This window comes from Gobius niger, assembly GCF_951799975.1.
Source record: "Gobius niger genome assembly, chromosome: 9".
NCBI lineage: Eukaryota > Metazoa > Chordata > Actinopteri > Gobiiformes > Gobiidae > Gobius > Gobius niger.
The window spans coordinates 3014296-3037650 of record NC_136860.1 but is presented as its reverse complement, the minus strand read 5'-3'; the positions used below and the strand labels follow the sequence as shown (position 1 = coordinate 3037650).

The 23355-nt window shown below is 42.5% G+C and overlaps 2 protein-coding genes across 5 annotated transcripts in view; both read right to left on the bottom strand.

The window, feature by feature from the left end:
* gulp1a (GULP PTB domain containing engulfment adaptor 1a) overlaps positions 1-23355 on the bottom strand; it is a 136129-nt gene that overhangs the window by 48233 nt on the left and 64541 nt on the right. The window contains exon 1 of one of the 4 annotated variants that reach the window (XM_079562965.1): positions 15858-15865. The exons of the other annotated variants lie outside the window; for them this stretch is intronic. The gene's annotated coding sequence lies outside the window, so the exon portion shown is untranslated. Of the gene's footprint in view, positions 1-15857; positions 15866-23355 lie in introns of those variants that run through there. 4 annotated transcript variants of the gene reach the window in all.
* LOC306967757 (E3 ubiquitin/ISG15 ligase TRIM25-like) lies at positions 10306-12131 on the bottom strand. The gene has a single exon (XM_079562932.1). It carries the CDS (start codon positions 12048-12050, stop codon positions 10485-10487), a length of 1566 nt encoding a protein of 521 aa, XP_079419058.1. The 5' UTR covers positions 12051-12131; the 3' UTR covers positions 10306-10484.

Below are 23355 nucleotides of genomic sequence, written 5' to 3'. Positions count from 1 at the left end.
TTGCCCCTGGAGGCCATTCATCCAATTGCACAATGGAGATTATTTTTTTCACTCAAACTTGGCTGTAAATACTGTCTAAGTGGCGCTAGCCCGCAGTTAGCTTTGCCCGTTAGCCTTTTAGCTTCTTGTGATTCCATTACTGTGTATTGGTGACTCTGACCTGGTGGCAGGAAAGTTGCAATTGGGGTTTTCTGGTCAGAGACACCAGGGGGAGATGAAATACCCCCCAATCATCCCATTAACACTTGTATTACCCCAGAGGGCCCACGGAAAGGATTTATTAAGGTAAACAAGTTACATAGCGCTGCTGTAAGAGGTTAACATTGAAACTACAGATTTAAAAAGCATTTTTCTCACATTGGTGCAACAATATCTCTCCACTTTAGTCGCTCCTACAGACTCCAAACTTTCCAGCCTTGAACTCAGTAACATTTTGAAGTTTATATCACAGGGGTGTTTTAATATCTTTTTCCGAGCCTGATTTATTGAGCAAACAAACAAAACAAGGCGGAATTTCAACGTTTCAGATTCTTCCAGTAATAAACAGCTCATTTTTAAGACCCGAAATCCCTCTGAAAAAGTACAAAATGAAACCATACATTAAACCTCATGGCTCCATCCATCATTCATTTCCTGCATACAAGGCCTTACTCTTATTAGAAAACAGAAAATAACAGAACACTTGCACTACGTTTTCCCCTTATATTAATGACTATCCCACAGCAGAAGTTTCAAATTGAAACTTCTCCACAATTAAAAAAGTTTCCCTATTCACCAGCAGTGCCTCGCCGTAAGAACCTTTTACTGTGATAAGAAATAAAATATAATGTCAGTGCGAGTCTTGTGGGACTTCCTGTAGATGAACTCTCGAAGACGTTTTTATTTTTCCTCTTCCAGTGGCCCGTGTAAAAGCCCCGGCTCCGGTGTGAGAGCGGAGATAAGACTGACTCTGGCGTTTTGGACAGTCCAGTCGTTTATGATCAGCGTCTCTCAGCTCCGCTCCATGACAAGGTGCTGCATGAGAGGGGGAGAGAGAGAGGACGTCCCAGAGCCGAGAGGAGCAGAGATGGAAACCGACATCAGCCAGTTTTACACGAGCGGCCGGACTCAAACACCCTCCGCCTCGTTATCGGGGATCAGTGAACACTCCGCCACATAAATGAGTGAAACGCATTCATGAGAGTTCAGCGAGCAAAACATTTAATCCGAGACGCTGCAGGTGAGTGAGGTACGAAAAACTAATATTACAGACAGCAATTTCAAACTTGTGCTGTAGATTATATTGGCTCCTGTTATTTTTAGCGACAAAATCTAAATAATGGATAGAGCTTTGGTTTGTCTGTGACTGAAGAGCAATGAGGCCTCAGCCTTTTTACAGGAAACAAAGAGCTCACTGTATTTAGCGTCATGTTACTGTCGCTCATGGTGTCTGCACTGCAAAAAGCAAATATCAAGCATTGGCTTAAATGACTTGAATTGAGGAAATGTATCCTGTTTTTGTCGGTTTTCACTCATTTAGACACTTTTCCTGATCGGACCTAGTTTACTTTGCTTGTTTGAGGACATTTCAGACCAGTTCTAGGGTAAATCTCGCTTGAAATAGCGAGATAAGAACAATTTTCTTACCCCATTGGCAAAGAAAATTACCTGAAATAAGGACGAAATGTATCGAAACGAGTCAGAAACATCTCAGAACAAGTGAAATAATCCAGGACAAATGCCCAACGACATCTTAACTAGTCAAAACAACTAAAATTTGGATTATTATGCTCAAATTGAGATGTTTATACTGATCTAGTTAATCACTTTTTGCAGTGTGACCTAAAGTCTAACTGGGAAGAAAGTCAATTCACATTTACACTGCTGTCTCCCACAAAGGAAATGACCATATTAGGATTACAGCTAATACCAAACATGTCAGAAGAAGCGTGGGGAAAAAGCAAAGGTTTATATTTGGAGATGCGTTATACAATCCACCTCCTTCATGGTAATACTCGTCCTGTGTTGAAGTGAGTGACGGGGCTGAGGCACTCACACTCACACCAATGCGTTTCGACCCTATGGAGTCTTCATCAGGTTAAGTCATAGTCCTGTGTTTTTGTGAAATTAAACATGGCAGACCTTGCTCATCCTACAGAGCATGTTCCTCAAAAGGACACAAAGGCGGGAAGCCCGTGGAAGAGCTTGATCACTTCCAACTTCACCCCCGTTTGGAGCTATAGGAATATACTGAGAGAGGCTAAATGCTAACAACATCATTGGCCATTTTGTGTGACTGAGCAAACGCACAAAGACCAGACAGGTACGCATCAACTCGTCTAAACTCAGACAAGAACATACCTCAGTATTTGAAAACGGTGGCCTGTTCCTTTAACACACTTTCTTTTTGGAGCTGCCTCTGGTCAGCTCCCCCCACGAGGACCATAGAGAAGAGCTTCTCGCCCAGGGGTGAGGGAAGGCCAGTGAGCCAGCCGGAAGCCTGAGTGAATGCAGTGAGTGAGTGGTGGGAGGGGCCGATTGCACAGACTGGTTGCCTCGCTTCCATCAGTCTACCCCAGGGCAGCTGTGGCTTCAACAGTAGCTTACCACCACAGAGTCTGGAGTGAATGAATAATGACGACAGTGTAGCGCTTTGAGAAACTTGGTAGTACAGGCTTGTAAAGCGCAATACAAGTGTAAGCCATTATTATATATGTATGGTATCTATATTATATATACCATTACACTCCTCCCTGCCCTGGGGTAGGCTGGTGGAAGTGAGGTGTCTTGCCCAAGGACACAATGACATTCTGCAACAAGATGTTTCTGAATCCTGTCCTGAAATGCTGCTGCGATCCCCGCCTGCTCTGCCGTGGACCCACTTCTGACCTCACTAATAAAAAGCTCTGGATCTTTGACTCGCAGCTTCAGCCAAAGTAAAGGATTGTAAATTACACGAAGGCCGTTTCGCTCCCGGTTCTCTCTCTCTCTGTGAGATAAACAGACTCGGTGGTTCTTTATCTACTGCGCCGCACACTTATGCTAATGGTCAATAAGGCATTATCTTGATACAACCCCAGGGCCAGAGATAAGGAGCGAGAGAAAGGAGAGCAGAGCAGTTAGAAGCGTCTCGTTTAGACAGGCCCATTAAGCCTTATCACAAATGAGCGCAGATAACCAGTTTGGGCTCCTGTTTGTTGCATAAATGTCCTTAAGGCGGCAGCGCGGACGAGTACAGTATGTTTGTCTCCTTCAGCCAGTCCTGCCCGTGGACTAAAGTGTGTGAGTGGGAGGAGGAACATGCCTTCAAGGACCGAGCGGTGTTTGCCATTCAGAAAATGCACATTTGAAAAAGCCGCAGTGACGCAGGAGTCCACTGTTGAGCTGAACACATCGCCTTTTCTTAGACCGTCTGAATTCCCGGTCCTTGTAACATCTGGTCTTTTAGGAGTAGAAGAAATGATGGTCATACTCATGGCTCTCCAGTGAGGAAAGGAACTTCTCATTCGTTCTGATCCCTCAGGTGTCTTCTATTCATGCCTTTTCATCCCAAAGTCGGACAGATGTGCTCCATGACATTCATTTAGTGTCAGCTTGTTTGATTGCAAATATTTATCAGATTCATTCAGCAAAGCAACAGGGCTGCACTGGAAGAAAAAATCGTCCCAGATAAAATAAAAAAAATCTGTGATATTCAACACAAGGTCGAGGCCATTAGCGACACAATAAACCTTTGAACTAACACAGTAAAAGCTACAGAACACACTCATCACACTCACTTTAATCTTGTCGTTTACAAATTTACAGATTTTTCCGCTAACAGTTTATTTTAAAGGTCCTGTACCATGAAAAATCGACTGCTTTTTCATTATTTCTGTTTTAAGAAAGAAATAAAGGGGGAAAAAAGGAAGTACCTGAGGCGTCCGCGCTGCCCCTGCGGAGAAAACAAACGCACCCCCCGAGTGTCTGAACAGATTCATGTTTGCACTGAAAGTTGTGAAGAAGGAGCTCTTTCTAACCTACTCTGGACACGCCTGTTCTTATTCTTACCTAATGACGATGTCACGTTTGGCTACGAGAGGTTCAGAACTTCCTTCAACCTTCCTAAAGAAGAGGCCACTCGCCAGAAGTTTTTTCTGTGACTGTCACTGATGGATGTTTGTGAACCTTCACCAGAATCAAAGTGGATTCACTTTTATAACCAACGCGTAATAATGTAAACACCTGATGGACCAGAGTGGAGAGTCAATCCAAACATGTGTTAGCGTGTGTGTTAGTTAGCGTGTGTGTTAGCGTGTGTGTTAGCGTGTGTGAATGGTACATGGTCTCAACTTATATAGCGCTTTTCCACCTACATTAGGCACTCAAAGCGCTTTACAGCAAGGATCCACTCACCCATTCATACACCAATGTACGCAGACACTGGGGGCAATGTGGGTGAAGTGTCCTGCCCAAGGACACAACGACATTGTGCACTTTCAGGAGGTGGGATTCGAACCCCCGACCTGCGCCACTGTCGCCCCTATGTGTGTGTTAGCGCGTGTGTTAGCTTGTGTATTAGCGTGTGTGTTAGCACGTGTGTTAGCGCGTGTGTTAGCGCGTGTGTTAGCTTGTGTATTAGCGTGTGTGTTAGCGTGTGTGTTAGCGCGCGTGTTAGCGTGTGTGTTAGCGTGCGTGTTAGCGTGTGTGTTAGCTTGTGTGTTAGCGTGTGTGTTAGCGCATGTGTTAGCGCGTGTGTTAGCGTGTGTGTTAGCGTGTGTGTTAGCTTGTGTGTTAGCGTGTGTGTTAGCGTGTGTGTTAGCGCATGTGTTAGCTTGTGTGTTAGCGTGTGTGTTAGCGTGTGTGTTAGCATGTGTGTTAGCGTGTGTGTTAGCCATTTACGAAGCTATTTCTTTTACAACTAATAATGCATGGGCGGATCAGCTCGGAGAGAGGGGGCGGAGTTAACTGAATTGAAGCGTTTTGTCTTCCACGTTTGCAAAATACCCCCAGAAAGTACTTAGATTTCTCTCAAAAAATAGCACTCCATAGTGGTAGAGGTACAATATATCATATAAATGCCTGTATTTTACTTTGGGATGGCTAAAATAGCAGATACAGATCCTTTAAACCTAAACCTGATCCAAAATCCCCTCTGATAAACTATTTCTCACTAATATGTCTAATTTAAACCTGCCTCGATCTATTATTCAGGTTTCAACATCTTCACTACTAAAAGTGATTATAAAGCATTGGTTTAAATGACTTAAATTAAGAAAATGTATCTTGTTTTGAGCGGTTTTCACTCATTTAGACTTTTTTCCCTGACCGAACCAAGAAAACGTAAGGTAATCTCACGTGAAATAAGAAAGTAAAACTGCCAATGGGATCAGACCAATTTTCTGGCAAAGAAAATTACTTGAAATAAAGAAGAAATGAATTGAAATGAGTCAGAACAACTCAAACTTGGATTTAAACTAATCTAGTGAATACGTTTGTTGCAGTGTTTCTTCTTTTTGCATAAAACGCCATAGATTTACATGAAAACATACAATGACAGAAAACTCGCAATACATTATTTTCCTCATATGTATGTCAGTCATCGACAGCAGAGGTTTCAAATCGATATCTCTGCGTTTAAAAAGTTGTCCTATTCACCCGCAGCGTCTTGCCTAGAATGACAAACCCTGCAGGAAACCCCTGTTACAAAGTGCTCGGAGAGAAGCCTGAGGGCCGACAAATGCTGCTTTTGAGGCTCGCATTCAGACACCTCAAGGTCTGAGCATTATCCTGCCACACTGTGACATTGTGAAGTGGCAAATAATCACGTCAAATCCATCCCGAGCGTCCCACTGTGCAGAGAAATGGAAGAGCGTTCGGAGCGGAGCCTCTCGGCCCTCGCTCTGAATGAGCCGTGTGTTACATGAAAGAGCAGTCACATAATCCATGGTATTGTCCTTTCTTTGCACATAATCGTTACTCCACATTAGCTTGCATCTCCATAAGAGGAACGCCCACACTCCGCCATTACCGTAGGAGTCGGTGTATTCTGCTGAAGTGCACATATTTCTATAGACTCTCTCTCTCTCTCTCTCTCTCCGCAGTTCTCAATCAATGCCACATAATGAATCTGCTGCTGCTGCACTCCTGTCACATTCAGATGCTCGACCGCCGCGCACAGATGCAAATTTATCATCGCGGACACCGGACCAAACTGCGGGTCGGAAAAAAAAGAAATCGCTTTTGATATGGAAAAACCTCAGAGAAAGAGTTGGAACGATTTTGCTCGCGTTGCACAAAACAAGCTTGTTCTTGAAAATGCGTTTGACTAAATAGAGCGTGAAGCCGCGACGACAATGAAGCTGAAAGAAAAATGTAACTCAAGGTTCACCTTTTGAAACGGAGACATGAATACGAGAATCATTTCAAGTTTTACTCTGCGAGAGTCATGGAGTCATATTACGTGTCTTAACCCCGACTTGAACAGAGCACATTTCCTCCAGTTTGGCTTTACCCAAATCTAAAAAGATTCTTGAAAAAAAAAACATTACAATAGTGACAAAAATTAGACAAAAACGAGGATTAAAACGCATCAAAAAGAGTGACAAAAACGCAACCAAAGAATAACAGTGAAGCAGCAATGAAGAGATGAAAATGTTACAAAAGGGGAATAGAACGTAGCAATAAAGATCAGTATAAATGAGTTGTGTAGGACTAAGCTTTCAAATGAGGTGTTACACTGGTCTATAGGCCATAACCTTTTAGATTTGGGGAAAGCTGAACTAATCACAGGAGAAGAGGGTAGAAAGACATCAGCCAAAACTAATCATGGATGAAGTCGTCGAGGATTTTGCTTCCGCGTTCTCCACGTGAGATTATGTTCAGTTCACATTTTGTGAATTGGACTACAGCTGTCGTCACGTCCGCTAGACAAATATCCACCTCGGTGGACAATAAAGTTGAATCTAATCTAGTCTAATCTAATTGCTAATTGGTTTATTTCTGTGCACGTTAGGCCCGTTCAAACTGCTCCAATTGACCAGACTAATTCCCTGTGTGGAATGGACAGGGAATAGTATGGCAGAGCCAGGCAATAAACCATCAGGAATATACAAAAATATGTTGAAACAACAAACAACTGAGAAAAAAAAACGTATTTTATTATTTTCTTGTAGAGGCGAAACAGCCCTGTGCTGGTCGCCTCCTGGTTGAGAGGTTTTTAAGGTTTTCCCCAACGTGTGTCTCCACAAAACCAGACCAATATTGTGCTTATTGGCCCTATGACCAATTCCTTTACTTCCACACACAACACAGGATGTAAAGACACAGTTTACCTCTAAACCAACAGCACTTGGGTCACTGATGAGGCTTCTTGTAGGGAAATCTGACATTCAAACATATGTTCACCAGCGCCCCCTAACGGCTGGAAGAAAGGTTTACTTTGGCTTCTACATTTCTTTTTGCTATTTTTTTTTCACTTTTCCAAATGTTTTCCCCAATTTTCCCCAATTTTTTTCCCAAAATGTTCCCTCAATTTCTTCCCCACCCCCCAACTTTCCCACTTTATTCCATTTCCCCCCCACATTTCTTCACAGTGGAGATAAACTCAATATTTACAATTTCAGTGTCATCTTGTAAACCAGATATGACCCCCTGTAAAACAACACAATGGTTACTTTACCAAACAGGGGGGTCAGAGGGCGCATACAGGCGGCCATGAAGAAACACAACAAACACATCAGTCAGACCCACGGACACCATCACAGGAAGACCATTCAGCACATGCAAGAAGGAACATGAGAAGGAATGTGAAGAGGAGAAAGTCAACAGTCAAACAAGAGCAAGAAAAGAACAAGCACTGCAGGAAAATCAGCCACATCCTGGACCAGGACAATGCCAGGGTCATGTGTCCAAAGTAAGAAGCATCACTGCTGGACTCGAGGAACCGTCGAGATCAGGAAACATGCTTCAACATCTATGAACCGGGACAATGGGGCACACACTTTATCCCACACCGGCTAATGCATCCAAATCCTACAACACGCCACTTCAACATCACATGATGCTTCTGAGGAAGATTACAGGAAGTGATCGAAACTCATAAAGAAGGTAAACAAACCTTTATGTCTTAAAAGAACAACTTAAAGTCATTCAGGAGACGAGATGTTTGCTCTATTATTTAATTTAAGTTTTGGGACAAATTAAATAAATTAATTTCTGGCTTTATTGATGATTATGAAAGTTACAGTGTACAGATGACCATGTTTGCTCCACTTAGACCACGCCTTGACCACGAAAAACCAGAACACGTTTTATAATCTACAACTCAAACTAAACCCCAAACAACATCAGACATCCACCGAGACAGAAAGCATGGAACAAAAACAATAATTGGTGAATACATTGGTGTTGACGGTCAATACAAGAGTAAGATATTCAAACAAAAGTTTGTCCTTTTCATTTTCAAGCTTGATGTTTTCAGAAAGTTCAGAAAATCCCTTTGCACCAAACCACCACAGCTTTCGCTCGACGTTAAACACAAAGACAATCCCACACTAAAGAACAAAGCTGCTATTTGAGTTTAGGGAAATGTGCTGTGCCTCCAGTTAGAGGGTAAAACCCGAGTCCAGCGTGAAGCGGCCGAGTGAAGGTCATGTGGACTCTGTGGAGGAGGGTCATGATCTGGTCCTGAACGCTATACGCTAAACGATAGAACCCCTGCACCGTGGTCCAGGTAAACCCCGATTCTGCGCGAGAACGGACCTGAGACATTAGACTCTACTGAGTTAAACCAAAATCTATAAATGTTTGTGCGACAGTCTAAGGAACAGGATTTTTCATTGCATCCAAATCCACATTCAGAAGAGCGTCCTTTCCTCTGAATATCTCTGTATGAAACTGCAACACCAATATACATCCCGCTCCACTCCACCTCCCAGTAACAGCGGCCAAACAGACCCTCGCTGCTCAAGACCTGATAAAAGAAAAGGAATCTGTCTGGATGATCAGGATATTTCTGATTTCTAAGTGAATATGTAGCTCTTCTGTTCCCATCAGACAGAGCCAGATTGATGCTTGCTGTGTTTGGGTCAAGAGTGATCTTTGTGTAATATTGTAAGAAGTCTTTTCTCGTGAAGGGTTCAGGAGCTAACATGCAAGCATGTACTGCATTTGGAGCCATTGAGACGTTGGTCAGACCCTCCTCATTCGGAGTGAGTTTTGTTGAATATTGTAAGAACTCCTCTCTGGTGGTGGGTTCAGGAGCTGACAGCAAAACATGGTTGGGACTCAGATCCTCCTCCAGAGTGAGTTTTAGTTTGTCCCTGACCTTTGACACAGCTTTGACACCTTTGACACAGTTTGTCCCTGTCAAAGGTCAGGGACAAACTGAAACAGGGGAACCACTTGTTCAGTATCAGATTTCAAAGAGTGAGGACTTCCTGAATCCACAGTGACAGCAGCACAGACTGAAGACAACTATCAGAGCTGCTCCAGCCTCGTCTACGAACAAAGTAACTCGATAATGTGAAATATTAATGTTGTAACAAAGCTTTGGGGCATGATGGAAAATAAACACAAAACAAATCTGCAGTTACCCGACATTTATCTGAAAAACGGGGTTTCATGAAATGTAGAACTGCTTTTGTGACCCTGTGCTTGCACAACATCATTTCTCTAAATGTTTCACTGACAGAGTTCTTGGAACCAACCATTATGTGTTGGAAATACTTTTCCTTCACAGTTTCGCTTTATTTGACGGATTATGTTACAAACATAAATCATATTTTTCATTTAGATTTACTAATCTGTACTTTTTTTCACATAATCAGTTAGATACTTCATACTTGTAATTATCAAATTATTTTAAAGTACTACTACACCTGTTTGAGTGAATACTTTGACTTCTCTATCGTCATCCTTCTGTCTCTATTTTCACATCCAACTAAGAGTTGCAATACACTTTGGATGTGAAAATGTATTGGCTCAAACAAGTCATTCAGGAGACTGATAGCTTTTTAACTTAATTTAACTTCGGGGACCAACAATGCAATCTGAAACAGATTATTTCATGATTTTATTGATGATTATAAAAGCTACAGTGCACAGGTGATCCACTTATATCCACTTAGACCATTCCGTCACCATAACATAACCAGAGCAAGTTTTACAATTGATGACTCAAAGGGAACCCAAACAAACATCCAAAACGAGAAACAAAAACATGAAGCAAAAACAATAATTGATAAAAATATTGGTGTTGACGCTCAATCTGTGAGTACACAAGTGTAGCAAGTATGTTTTATATTTAATACAAAAGGTCGTCTGTTTCATTTTCTAACCTGATATTATGTCAAATGCAGTGATTGAATTCTATTGTAGCAGAACCAAATCATCATTTCAGAAAGTTCAAAAAGTCCCTTTGTACAAAACCACAACAGCTTTAGATCAATATGAAACACAAAGACAACCCCAAACTGAAGAACATTTCTGCTATTTGAGTTTAGGGAAATGTGCTGTGGCTCTAGTTAGAGGGTAAAACCCGAGTCCAGCGTGGAGCGGCTGATTGAAGGTGGTCTGGACTGGAGGAGGGTCATGATCTGGTCCTGAACGCTGTAAAACGATAGAACCCCTGCACCGTGGTCCAGGTAAACCCCGATTCTGTGCAGGAATGGACCTGAGACATTAGACTCCACTGAGTTAAAACAAAATAGATAACTGTCAATTAAAAGTATTAAGGCCCAGGATTTATCATTGTATCCAAATCCACATTCATCAGAGTTTCCTTTCCTCTGAATATCTCTGTATGAAACTGCGAGACGGATCCATTGCCCGCTCCACTCCACCTCCCAGTAACAGCGGCCCGTCAGACTCTCTCTGCCCAGGACCTGAAACCAGCTACTGAATCTTTCAGGATGATCAGGTTGACTCTGGGGTTCACATAGAACTGTAGCTCTTCTGTTTCCGTCTGACAGAGACAGTTTTGTGTGAGCTGTGTCTGGATCCAGAGTGAGCTCAGTGTAGTATTGTAGGAACTCCTCTCTGGTAATGGGTTCTGCTGCTGACTGTAAAACATGGTCTGGACTCAGATCCTCCTCCAAAGTGAGTTTCAGTTTGTCCCTGAGCGCTGACACAGCTGTGGTCACCTCCTCAAAGCCGCGGTGAGGCCCTGTCTGAATCTCTGTCCTCTGTGGGTCTGTGGACAGTGCAGGATAGAGCTGTAGAAACTGGTTGTGGTCCGGTGTGAGGGACAGTGTTTCCAGCTTAGAGATGTTCCTCTTCAGCTCAGCGACGTCCCGCTGCAGTTGGTCCTGAAGCTCTTGGACTCGTCTCAGTTGGGTTTGCTCCTCAGACCGGATCTGCTGCTCCACCTCAGAGCGTCTTTTCTCCAGGAGAAGGGCCATCTCTCTGAAGCTGTCCTCACTGTGCTGCACTGCTGCCTGGGCAGAGCGGCTGATGTCCTGGGCCTCCTGTTGGAGCGTCTCCAGGTCTGTCTCTTTGAGCTGGACGCTCTGGAGCAGCAGGGTCGGTAGCTCTTTCTCCCTCTGGGCCCTCTCTGCTGCAGCCGTCACTGTGCGATGGCCCTGGTGCTGGTCCACAGAGCAGAGGTAGCAGATGAGCTGCTGGTCGGTGTGGCAGAATATCTCCTTCACTTTGTTGTGTTCAGAGCAGATGTTTTCCTGGAGTTTGTCAGAGGGCGCCACCAGCTGGTGTCTCTGAAACACTGCAGCATCATAATGAGGCTGGAGGTGGCTCTCACAGAACGAAGCCAAACACTGCAGACAGGACTTGACGGCTTTCTGCTTTGTCTCAGTGCACACATCACAGGAAAGTCCGGCATAGCAGCGGTCAGCAGGGGGCGCTGTGAGCTGCTCCACTAAATTTGCTAACATGATGCTTTTGCCCAGGACGGGTCTGGGGCTGAAGCTCTCTCTGCATTGAGGACAGCTGTAGAGGAGGTTCTGTTGGTCCCAGTGCAGTTTAATGCACTCCCTGCAGTAACTGTGTCCACAGGGAGTCGTCACCGGGTTCTTCAGTAAATCCAAACAGATGGAACATTTAATAGACTCTCGGTTGAGAGATTTCTGAGCCATTTCTCCTCAATAACAACCACTGACTTTTTACACAAGTGACGCCTATGAGTGGAGTGAGCTGTGAAGGAGGAGACACTGCCCTTTACTCTGTCTAACCTGGCTCCTCCTCAGATCCACACAGAGGGAGTCAACTGTTCTAACATGTTGGAAACAATCTCCAAATCAAATTTGATCAACACTTGCTTCTAACATAAGACTCTATATATTGATTGTGTTTTGTTTACTGTATTGTGTTGCACTTTGTGAAATGTCCAATGCAGTTGTTATGTCCATATCAAATAAACAATCCTTTATTCATATGCTTAAAGGTAGTAAAATAGTTCTGAAACAAGTTGTGCATAAAAATAAATTTCAAACTAATAATAAACTAAATGTAGATCAACATAGAATAAAATAGTGGCTGCAAATGGCACCAAAAAAAAGATATAAGTAATCTCATCTCTGAAGATGTGTCAGTATGAGCTGCAGAGCAAGTTTTCAACTGTTGTCTCTGGGAAACACCATGTCACTGAGATTAGCTGATAGACAATGGTTTTGATTATAGTTTTGATTGTTTAATTTTTACTGATATTATTGAAACATGAGTTATTGGGTGTAGGTGCACATGGTGGGGAAAGAAAAAAAAAAGGATGACGTGTGACAATAAGGTGACAAAGAGTGACAAAAATGACAAAAAGTGACACAAATGTGACCATAATGTGACAATAATGTGACAAAAAGAGAGACAAATGTGACCATAATGTGACAGTAATGTGACAAAAAGAGAGACAAATGTGACCATAATGTGACAATAATGTGACAAAAAGAGAGACAAATGTGACCATAATGTGACAATAATGTGACAAAAAGAGAGACAAATGTGACCATAATGTGACAGTAATGTGACAAAAAGTGACACAAATGTGACAAAAAGGGATAAATGTGACACAAATGTGACAAGAAGTGATAAATGTGACCATAATGTGACAGTAATGTGACAATGATGTGACAATGATGTGACAGTAGTGTGACAATAATGTGACAAAAATGTGACAAAAATGATATATATATATATATATATATATATATATAAAATAAAAAAAATCTACAAAAAAAAAAGAGTAAAAAAAAAGACACAAACAACTGACTCATAGGCAGTCACCCTCTCTACGCAGAGAAGTGCAAGACTAGGACAAAAGGAACTGTCAACAGAGGTCTGGACTTCACCAGCTGGTTTTACTGCTTTGTAACGAGGAACAACGGCAATAAAAGCCTTTTCTTTGAGACAACTTCTATCTCCAGTGTCTGCTTTGGCTATATCTAAATAACTGTTCTCGCGTGATACAAAAGAACCAGATCCTAACAATGTCTAGGGCCAACGACAATTCAAAAACATTCAAAAATGTAAAAGTTAAGGTTACAGACTAAACACATAACAAAGTGTGGCATGCACGCTGCTGAAACATTTGTTTTTGTCTCAGAGCTTAGGGTTTGATGCACATTTGAGCCCAACCCACTCTGAGTCACTGTGATTTGATTGGCCAGAGCACGGACAAACAACTGGGCTGCCTTAAAAGTCATATGCAGGTAATTTAACTGGTATTCAAGCCCAAATAATCCTGTCACATTCTATCATTTATAATCATAGAACCATTTAAAATAAGGCATAAAATACTTGCAATGAGGCAATGGTAAGAAAAATCATTATTTCATTCACTTTCATCTATAATTTTATTTGAATAGGACAGTAGCAAGGCAAGTTTATTTGTAGAGCACAATTCATACACAAGGCAATTCAAGTGCTTCACAGTTAAAGCAGCATAAAATATAAGAAAAACAAATACAATCAATAAAAACATCAACATAAAATTAATCAATTACAGTAAGAGGCAAGAGTGTAGATCAAATACTTTCAGTTATATGCATTTTTAAGTCTTGTTTGGATTCGCTCTGTCTTGAGCACTATTTTTAAGTCTTGTTTTGACTCGCTCTGTCTCTCCTCTGGACATCAACATACAAATTAATCAATTACAGTAAAAGGCAAGAGTGTAGATAAAATACTTTCAGTCATATGAACGGGCAAAAATAACCGTTTTCAGCCTGGATTTGAACATTGTCAGAGTTGAGGCCTGTCTCACATCCTCGTGAAGACTGTTCCAGATTTTAGCTGCATGAAACTGAAACGCACCGTGTTTATTATTGACTCTGGTGCATATTAATGAACAGACAACTCGTGCTGTAAATGTGCCGGATTTAGCTCAAGGCTGATTTCCCGAACACACAGCAGTACATTACACACAATACAGGCAATGACAACAACTGCACAATCCATAAAGTGCATTTCTTTCATACGTCACTCCCCCGTCCCTCCCGCTCACACTCACACACCTATATCTGCTAAATAAATAAATATGATCCTGTCTAATGCCTCTTAATGGTTACACCTTTGTTGACAAAGAAGCCATTGTTTCAGTCGTCTCTTAAATGAGACGTAGGCGGTGCTTTGTCATTGTCTTTGTCCTTAATGGAAAGCACGTTCTGAGAAAACGTGCACCTCCTAGTCTCACTATTCCTTTTTTTAAAATACATTCCTGAAGAAGAGGTGGGACCAGGTCATGTAACACTTAATAAACAAAAGATTGTGAACATTTATATTTCTTAATTACAGCAGATATGTGAAAAGACTGGGGGTTTTGATCAAGTTAATAGCTGCTACCGTGGAGGTAGGACTTTGCTGCCTCTGATGTAATAAAGGGTTGGATTTCTTTATTGTTTTGTAAATTGAATTTGATGGTGTTTGGGACCTTTTTAATGTGCTTTCTGAATGTGAGGTTGGGATCCAAAATGACCCCGGGATATTTAAACTGTGTCAACAACTGCAACTCCTCTCCATCCAAAAACGACCTATCTTGTTCCACAGTTTCTTTGCTAAACATCATGCAAACTGTCTTTTTTGAGTTGAGCGCGAGACAGGTTGATTGACAGTGATTGACTGAACATTGGCCCCATGAGTGAGGAGCACAGCACCACCAGCATACATCAGCATATCAGGCTCGGGGAAGACGTCTGGCAAGTCGATGTGTAATGAGAATAGCAGAGGCCCGTGTACGGAACCTTGCGGGACACCAACATCACTGCTGAGACACTGGGACTGTACTATTTATGCAAACACGCTTTCATATTTGATCAATCAGAAAGAAACCACGCAAGTGAACCCACTGAATGGTCAAAGAGAGGGACCTTTCTTGAGGGTGGAGCGAATCCTTCATCTCGGTGTGTCATGTGTTGATTTCCAACGCACTTTTCAGTGACTTTAGATATAACTGATAAAATACTCATCGGTCGATAGTTTTTGATTTGTGTTTTAAAAACTGGGGTTATATAGGAGTAACACTTCATTTGAAAGCTAAGACAGTCAACGCTGATCTACCATTTTTCCTCAGGTTGCCGCTGCGCTGTCTTCACTTTTTTGTTGCGTTTGTCACTTTTTCTGATGCATGTTTGTTGCATTTTGTTGCTTTTTCATCACTTTTTTGTCGCTAGCTTTTGTCGATCTTTTGATGCGTTTTTTCCAAGAAGCTTTTAAGATTTGGGAAAGGTCGAACAGGAGAAAATGTGTTGGCTTAAGGCAGCCATTCCCAAAGTCCGGGACATCGCGGCCCCCTTATTGATCAGACAATCTCTCGAGGGCCCCCCAAATCATAATAATTGACTCCATTCAAAAGAATATGTTACTATTTTACAGCTAAAATGACATTAAAAGTAAAATCTAGCTATGACAGTAAGCTAAATAGTGGTTAAACTGGTGCATTTGTCCAGATAACTGTGTTTTTCCTGTTGAAAATGAGCAGAAACCCTGTCCGGCTGGGACTGGCTTCTGAGGGAAGGGTCAAAAGTTCAAAATGTCTCTTTTGCAGATCCCTGGGCTCTTGATCAAATAAATAAGCACTATCTTCTATTTGATGGGACACGACCACTGAACCGCCGACCGTAAAGCTCTTATCTGAAATGACCACGACTCTCATTTTTTATACTTGACTCGTATTTCAGCCCAGAATGCATTAGACACTGATTAATCATGTAAACGGCCGCGGTGTCCTCAACAGAACCCAAACCAAGCCCAGCTCAGGTCCCGCTCTTTACTCAACATCTTCAAATGTTTTCCCCCATATTTTTTTTTATAACGACAACCTCCATTATCGTACAGTATTTGTTCAACCAAACAAATGATTATAATTGCTGCAAAATAGGAGGATAACACTGCCAATATTGACACACAGTATGTTTCATGAAGGTGAATGCACAAAATATCTAAATGAAGACATATCAATTTGAAATTTCTGCTGTAGATTACCGGCATAAATATGAGAAAAAAAATGTATAGCAAGTTTTCTGTCATTTTATATTTTCATACCGATCCTGCACTATTGGATGCCTTCTGCTTCCTTGTTCTGCAGTCGGCTGAGCTGCTTCATCTCCCTGGCCTGTGTGATGATGTGTCTGGTCTGAATGTTGGTTTTAGGATTAATCGAGCCTTTGTCGTCTTTTTGGGGTGTTTCCGCTGGCAGGCCCGACAAAGCCCAGGGCCTGGTCAGACCTGTTGGGCCAGCGTCTCCAAACCGGTCTGACCGACCTCTGACCGTGGCCAAGGCGCTGAACCGAGACTAACGTGACGTGAAGCTCTGACTGGCAAACAACAACTATACCTGGGGATCACGTAACTACTCACGTAACCGTGTTTAAATATGGGAAACGTGGAAGAGCTTGGTCGCTTCACCCCGGTTTGGCCCCAGAGGAGAGGAGGAGAGGCTAAATGCTAACAACTTCCTCGGTCTCTTTGCGTGACTGAGGGCACACGTAAAGAACAGACAGGTACGCATCAACTCGTCTAAGCTCAGGTAAGAACATATCTCAGTATGGAAAAACAGTGGCCTGTTCCTTTAACACGAACACACGCCAAATCACAAGCGATCTAAATGCATCCGCAACAGATGAAAGCTCATGGCAAAACCAGGGCACAGAAGAAGAGAAACTCGGACACAGTGTGGAAGAAGCACAGGCTGCTCCCCGATGACATCATCCATCGGAACAACCCTAACCCCTCACGCTAAACAGATATATCTATTCAATCTTTTTTTTTTCAGGGCTAATTCACCTGGGTGCCCGAAGACCCACAGCACCCATGGGATCTGTGCCAGTGCAGGCAGGTACCTTCAGCATATGCGCCGGCCTCAGACTGAAGGACTTTCGCATTTGCTCTGCCTCTTCCCACTCGCCTGGGCCTAAGCTCCGCCTCCTCCCACTCGCCTGGGCCTAAGCTCCGCCTCCTCTCACTCGCCTGGGCTGAAGCTCCGCCTCCTCGCACTCGCCTGGGCCGGCGAGGGTGGTGTTTGTGTGGGGGGCTGGTGCTTTCCTATAGGAGTCACAGTTCTGTTGAATCAGAGCCGAGGCTCAACATCAACGTGTGCAATAAACAGACATTCGTCCTTTGGTCTGTTCTCAGATTCTCATTCATCTTGGCACTATATCATCAGATTTGCATAGAGTCGAAGGTGCTGGTTAGCTCCGCCCACTTTCTGTAGCTGAGTGGAGGAGACGAGAGGGGAAGGGCGCACATGGTTCTGTTTTTTTTTTAGATGATACAACTCTTTAAACAGATATTTTAAGTCATTTCCCCTTCCTCAGAGTGTCTTTGGTTAAAACTGATGCAAAATGCAAAGAAAAGTTTAATTTTTATGTAAAAAGATATTGTTTTAAGCAGAAGAAAATCGCTACTTTTGGAAAAATGTCCTGCGAAATCAGGCATTTTACCCCAACAATCACAAAAAATGCCAGTGAAATCCGAATCCGGACTGTGAAGTGGTGATATTGTTGCGAGAATGTGAGGATTTTGAGAAATTGACAAGTGACAATTTCCCAAAAAAATCTAAGCAGAAACAAATCAAATCAGAGCAAACCTCATTGTCAAGATTACGAGATGTTTTTGTTACCAGGTGAAACTGGCCTGAAAGCAAAACAGCTCAAATTAAACACAATTCTAAGATTATGACAAGAACTGAACTTTGAGGCTGTGTTTGCAAAGAATGAGTAAATCTGAGTGACATGAACTCTCTCCAAACTAAATTCTAAAAGTCCGTGTAATCACTTTTTCCCGGGCTCAGTGGACAGTGAGCAGCTGATAAAACGCTCTCGGTTTGAGCTTCTCGATATAAAACCCGGCGTCACATCCACAGATGAAAAGTGATCGCATGGACGGCCTTCACTTGAGCTCACGGCTGGAGGAGCTTCCACCATCTGATAAGACCTTCCCAGGCTCCAAATGTTCCACCCAGATAAGGACGAGGCCAGGAGAGACAATAAGAAACGGATTTATTAACGAATCCACCACGTTAACGATAGTCACTGTTTGTGCTTAAGAATGAAAGGCTTAACAAATACTGTACTTTTTAAATGTGTGATGCATCATCAACAGATCTTGGTCATTATCCTTATTTGTTGATCAGAAATGCCGTATAGATCTATTCAACAAGGGGTTTCATAAGTAATACAATCTCTTTGGGCCTTTCACACCCTCCTCCCCTTCACAGTGAACCTCTGGCTCCGTGGATGTAGTGTGTTGTAGGACATCAGCGAGATGTCTCTGGGAAGGAGGATAAACTGTGCTGTGGAGTTTGGATGGGAGCCGGGTATGAGAAGTGTCTGAAAGGCTGTGACTGTCTCGGGGTGGCGAGCAGTGTCAGGGATCAAAAACATCATCTTAGGGGCCACAGGAGTTGGCACCTGACTCCTTATTTAGCAGTAAAGTTAAAACAGTACTAACTGAGAGCCTCTGTAAGCACCAAGGAGCTTCTAGAGCTGATGTGAGACGTCCCATGACACCAGTGCCACACACACATGCCAGTCCTTTTCCACTGGCTCCCAGAATCATTTAGGATCGATTTAAAAATGTTGCTTTTTGTCTTTATTTGTCAGACCTTCTGACTGTCCACAATTCAAACAGGAGCTACGGTCCACAAACCAGCGCCTGTGGACGTCCCCTGAGCCAAGTCCAAGGACTGGGGTCATGAGGCCTTTTCAGTCTCAGGCTCAGACTCTGGAACAAGCTGCCCCCTGACAAAAGCTCCATCACTGACTTTGGCTTAAAACCTACTTTTGATGCACAATGTGCCTTCTCGTTTCGCTCCATTAAACAGTGGAACGAACTTCCAGAAACTGTCTGTGGATCGTAACAGTTTCACTCAAAATTTGAAAAAGTATATTTTAGATCATCATCGTGTCAGCATTAATGAATGTATTGTAAACTGTAGAGATTGTTTAGTTTTTTTGTGTACACTTTTAGGAAAAGCATAACATGTATTTTATATAGTGATTTTATTGTAGATTAGATTTATAGATATAATTGTAGTGCTTTGTGTACTCACAGGGACTGCGGATGGAAAAGAGCTGCTCAAACCATCTCCTCTTGTAAAGACTAATGGTTCTGTACATTGTCCCTGTTTCAATAAACAATAAACTAAACTAATACTCAGTAATGTGGTGGCATTTATCCATTTTATGTTTTTTATATTGATTCTATTGTTGCATAGTCTATCGTTGTTTACGCAACTGTTTTTATTGTCATTTTTTTACTGTAAAGCACTGGTCAGGTGTAAAGGGCTTTACAACGCCCCTGCTCTGGAGCTGTGCCAATTCAACAAGAAGGGTGAGGGCCACCGACAGTCGGTCTGAGGGAACAGCCAGGTTGATATTACAGAGCCAATAACCTTTGCACTGACATCAGATTTGAAAACTCACCAGCACCGCGAGAATTCAGCGCTGACAAGGCAACGCTTTGGGCACCCCGTCCTGCAGACTCCAAACCTGGCCTACTTACTGACTTTTTCACTTATAAATAGTTAACTGAACAAGATCCAGAATCCATTATCTTATCATTATCTTATTTTTCTCATCAAAATAAAACCGTACATTCAAACTTGGTTATGTGCATTATTTACATTTTGTCGCAGAAAATATTGTCAATTTTGGCCATTTTTATGAATAAAGTGCCCAAAATGCGATACATTTCTTTCTCATATTTATCTCAGTAATCCACAGTTTCACATCGATATGAATAGATTTTCTCCCGTATTGACCTGGTCTGGCCTTAATGCTTCGAACGCCTTTACTTTGTGTTTTGCCCAAGGACACAGCGTCCTATCGAAGGTGGAATCCGACGGAAACACGAGGCTGCAACAATTGAAGCCGGCGTGTATTTTTAGCCCCGATTCATTAAAAGAACACTGCTGTATTTCATTAGCACATGTTCATTTGCATGTCATATTAAATTCATTTCATCAGCGCCGTCCCCGAGGGCAGGTTCTGTGCTTTACGGACCGACTCTCATTAAACATCGTTCTGCAAATCGTTTCTATTCTTAAAAGGACAGCGTTTTGTGGAAGTGGCTGGTAATGTTCTGCCAACACGTTGAAACGACTCCTTCCATGTTTGACTCCACACTTTACTTGCCTGACTTGATGAGATTTGGAGATTATTACATTTCTAGTTCCCAGCCTGATTAATTTAACCCCAAAAAGCACATCTTGCATGGTTCCATCATAATAAGGTTCCAGGTAGGACTTCAATATGCAACATGAAGAAATATAAATGAGACAAAAAAGGAAATAAACTGATCAAAAGTTTAAGACCATCTACCCGCCCTGCCCATTTTTGCCTCTTCTTGCTTTGTCTTGACACTTCCTGTAGAGAGTGAAGTCTGTTCATTTAAGCGGAGACACTACAGGCAAAACTCAATTTCTTCAGTTTTCAGGTTTTGGGCCAAATTGGTCTCTGAACATACAAGCTTTCTCCCGGAAACCAAAAATATGCCTAATCTTCACAAAAACATGTTTAAATATTACGCTGATTCAATGTTCCCCCATAGACTTATATGGGAGAACGCAATTTCAAGGGCCTTTTTCTCAAAACACATTTTTCTGTCATTGTGGCGACACTATGTCCACGTCAGTCGGACCTAAAGACTTAACATTTTCCAGCCTTGGACTGAACAATATTTGGAAGATTTTTTCAGAGGAATTTTTTATCATCTAATCCCTAAGCCCCATTTATTGAGTTTTGAATGTCAAAAAATAAGGCGAAAATTACATTTTTGGAAACTTTTCCACTAAAAAACAGCTTATTTTAAAACTAAACAAGAAATCCAAAATCCGCTCTGAGAAAGTCTTGGTGACTCATTTATCAATAAAATGAAACCATAAATTTGAATGTAGCTCTATGCGTTATTCAGATTTCGTCGCCGAAAAGATGGGAAATTTGGGGCATTTTTAGGCATAAAACACCTTGTTCTTATATGAAAAGATAAAATGACAGAAAACTTGCATTTCTCACATTTATGTCAGTGATCTACAGCAAAAGTTTCGAATTGATATCTGTAAATATACATTTTTTCCCTATTCACCTGCAGTGTCTCGCCTTAAGCGGAGAACGAGGGAAAATGTTCGATGTTTAGTGGATTGATTTGTGTAAAATGTTCAATGTTCATTTGCACCAACACCTCAACACTGCCCCGTTTCTCTGCACGGCCTGAAAACGGCTTTGTTTTCTTGTAGTGACTGATTTTATCTGGACTTCTCCAGTCCCATGTTAACTGATAGGAGAAAAGGGGCGGGCACAATTCATGGCGGCGCCCACGGGAACTTCCGGAATAAGGTGACAAAGGCCAAATCTGTGCAAAACTGTGGGTTCAGCATCATTTTCTGTCAGATTTTCACGCTGTCCTGATGCAACAAACGTGTAAAACAGTCCTTTTGGATTTCTGAAAAGATCCTGAGGTTGAACGAAGAAAAAAATGAAGCGGACAACCTAAAAAAAAAGTTCCAGCACTGAGGATCTGATTGGCTGGAGGAGGCTCGACCCAAATGAAGGCCGTTACTGGAGTCAACAAGATCAAAACAAGAGTTATGAAGCCTCGGTGTCAATTCAACCTGGGAGACTAATTTCAGCATCACCTCCAGCCAATGATCGCTTCTGAGAGGCCACACCTCCACCTCAGCCATCAGCGTAAGAGCTGCACCTCCATAGCAGCCAATCATCGCCCTCGGTCCCGCTTTTAAGCCCCAGCAATCGTAGTTCGTTCGCTTCCCAGCTGTGCTGCGACCCACCTCCGCCCCATCTCCACCTCTTCCGTCCACGGCTTCTCCCTGCTGCATCTTCACGGGTCTCCTATACCACCACCAGTGTCCAGGCTCCGGGAGAGACGTCCCTAACTACAAGCTGTTCATCCAAACTGACTTTCATGGATGTTACCGCCGGGGTCTGATCCCCAAAACTAACATACATGTCAATAAATGTTCCTAATTGCTGCTTTCGTCTGTTTGAGTCTGTCCAGGTTGAATTCTTTTTGCTTTTGTCATCAGGACGTCATGACAGTGTGGACACCTGACAGAAAATGACATATGTCCACTGTAGGTCACAAAATAAAACCACACATTTAAATCTTTACAGTCTTGGACTAAACAATATGTTGACTTCAACAATATTTTTCTGAGGGATTTTTCTATTTTTAATTCCTGTCTGATTTTTTTTTTACTTCTGAACCGAGAAAAACAACCGGAAATGATAGTTTATTCAAAAACTAAACAATATTCAAAATCCCTGTGAGCAAATCTTTGTAACTGCTGCACCAACACAATGATAGTAATGAAACGCGAGTAGTTTCAGGGTTTGATCCTGAATCTTAGACCTGCTTAAATCCTTCTCTTCAGCTTTGACCTTGTTTGGCCGTTTTTCTCCTCACTTTCAGATGCTGTTAAATAAAACATTTATGCGCCTGCGTCTGTCCCGTCAGACTCTGCTGACCTTGGAGCTCCGCGTGTCCAAAGTCACACCTGCCGTCTCTCCTCACGCCGCCCCCTGCAGACCGCTGAGTGAATTACACACACCTTTAAACCGGTTACATCCACAGCAGCATCTGGACGCCACAGCTGGACAGAGACTTCAGCTGCGCACCGGCTCTGAACACTCACATACTTTTGATATTTAAACCTAAAATGACCAGTCCAAGGCTTTACTGTGACCACGCGCCGTAATCCTGAGGCAAGAGGACGAGATTACGCCTTTTGCAACAACAAACTCCTTCAAAACTTCATTCATAACCTGGAAAGTCTTTACAGAGTGTGGACTTTGCTCTCTCTCGGTTCACCGAAAGGAGATTATCTTTACAATCCGCTCAAACACTTCGATATTTGCAACATTTTTCTCTGGTAAAGTCAGGCACAAAGAACAGCAGTTAATCTGTGAAACACGAGCCGTTCATAAAAGTCACACTCAC

What these genes read in the sequence shown, in the direction of transcription:
- LOC306967757 (XM_079562932.1), bottom strand. Translation starts at nt 12,050, where the DNA reads ATGGCTCAGAAATCTCTCAACCGAGAGTCTATTAAATGTTCCATCTGT.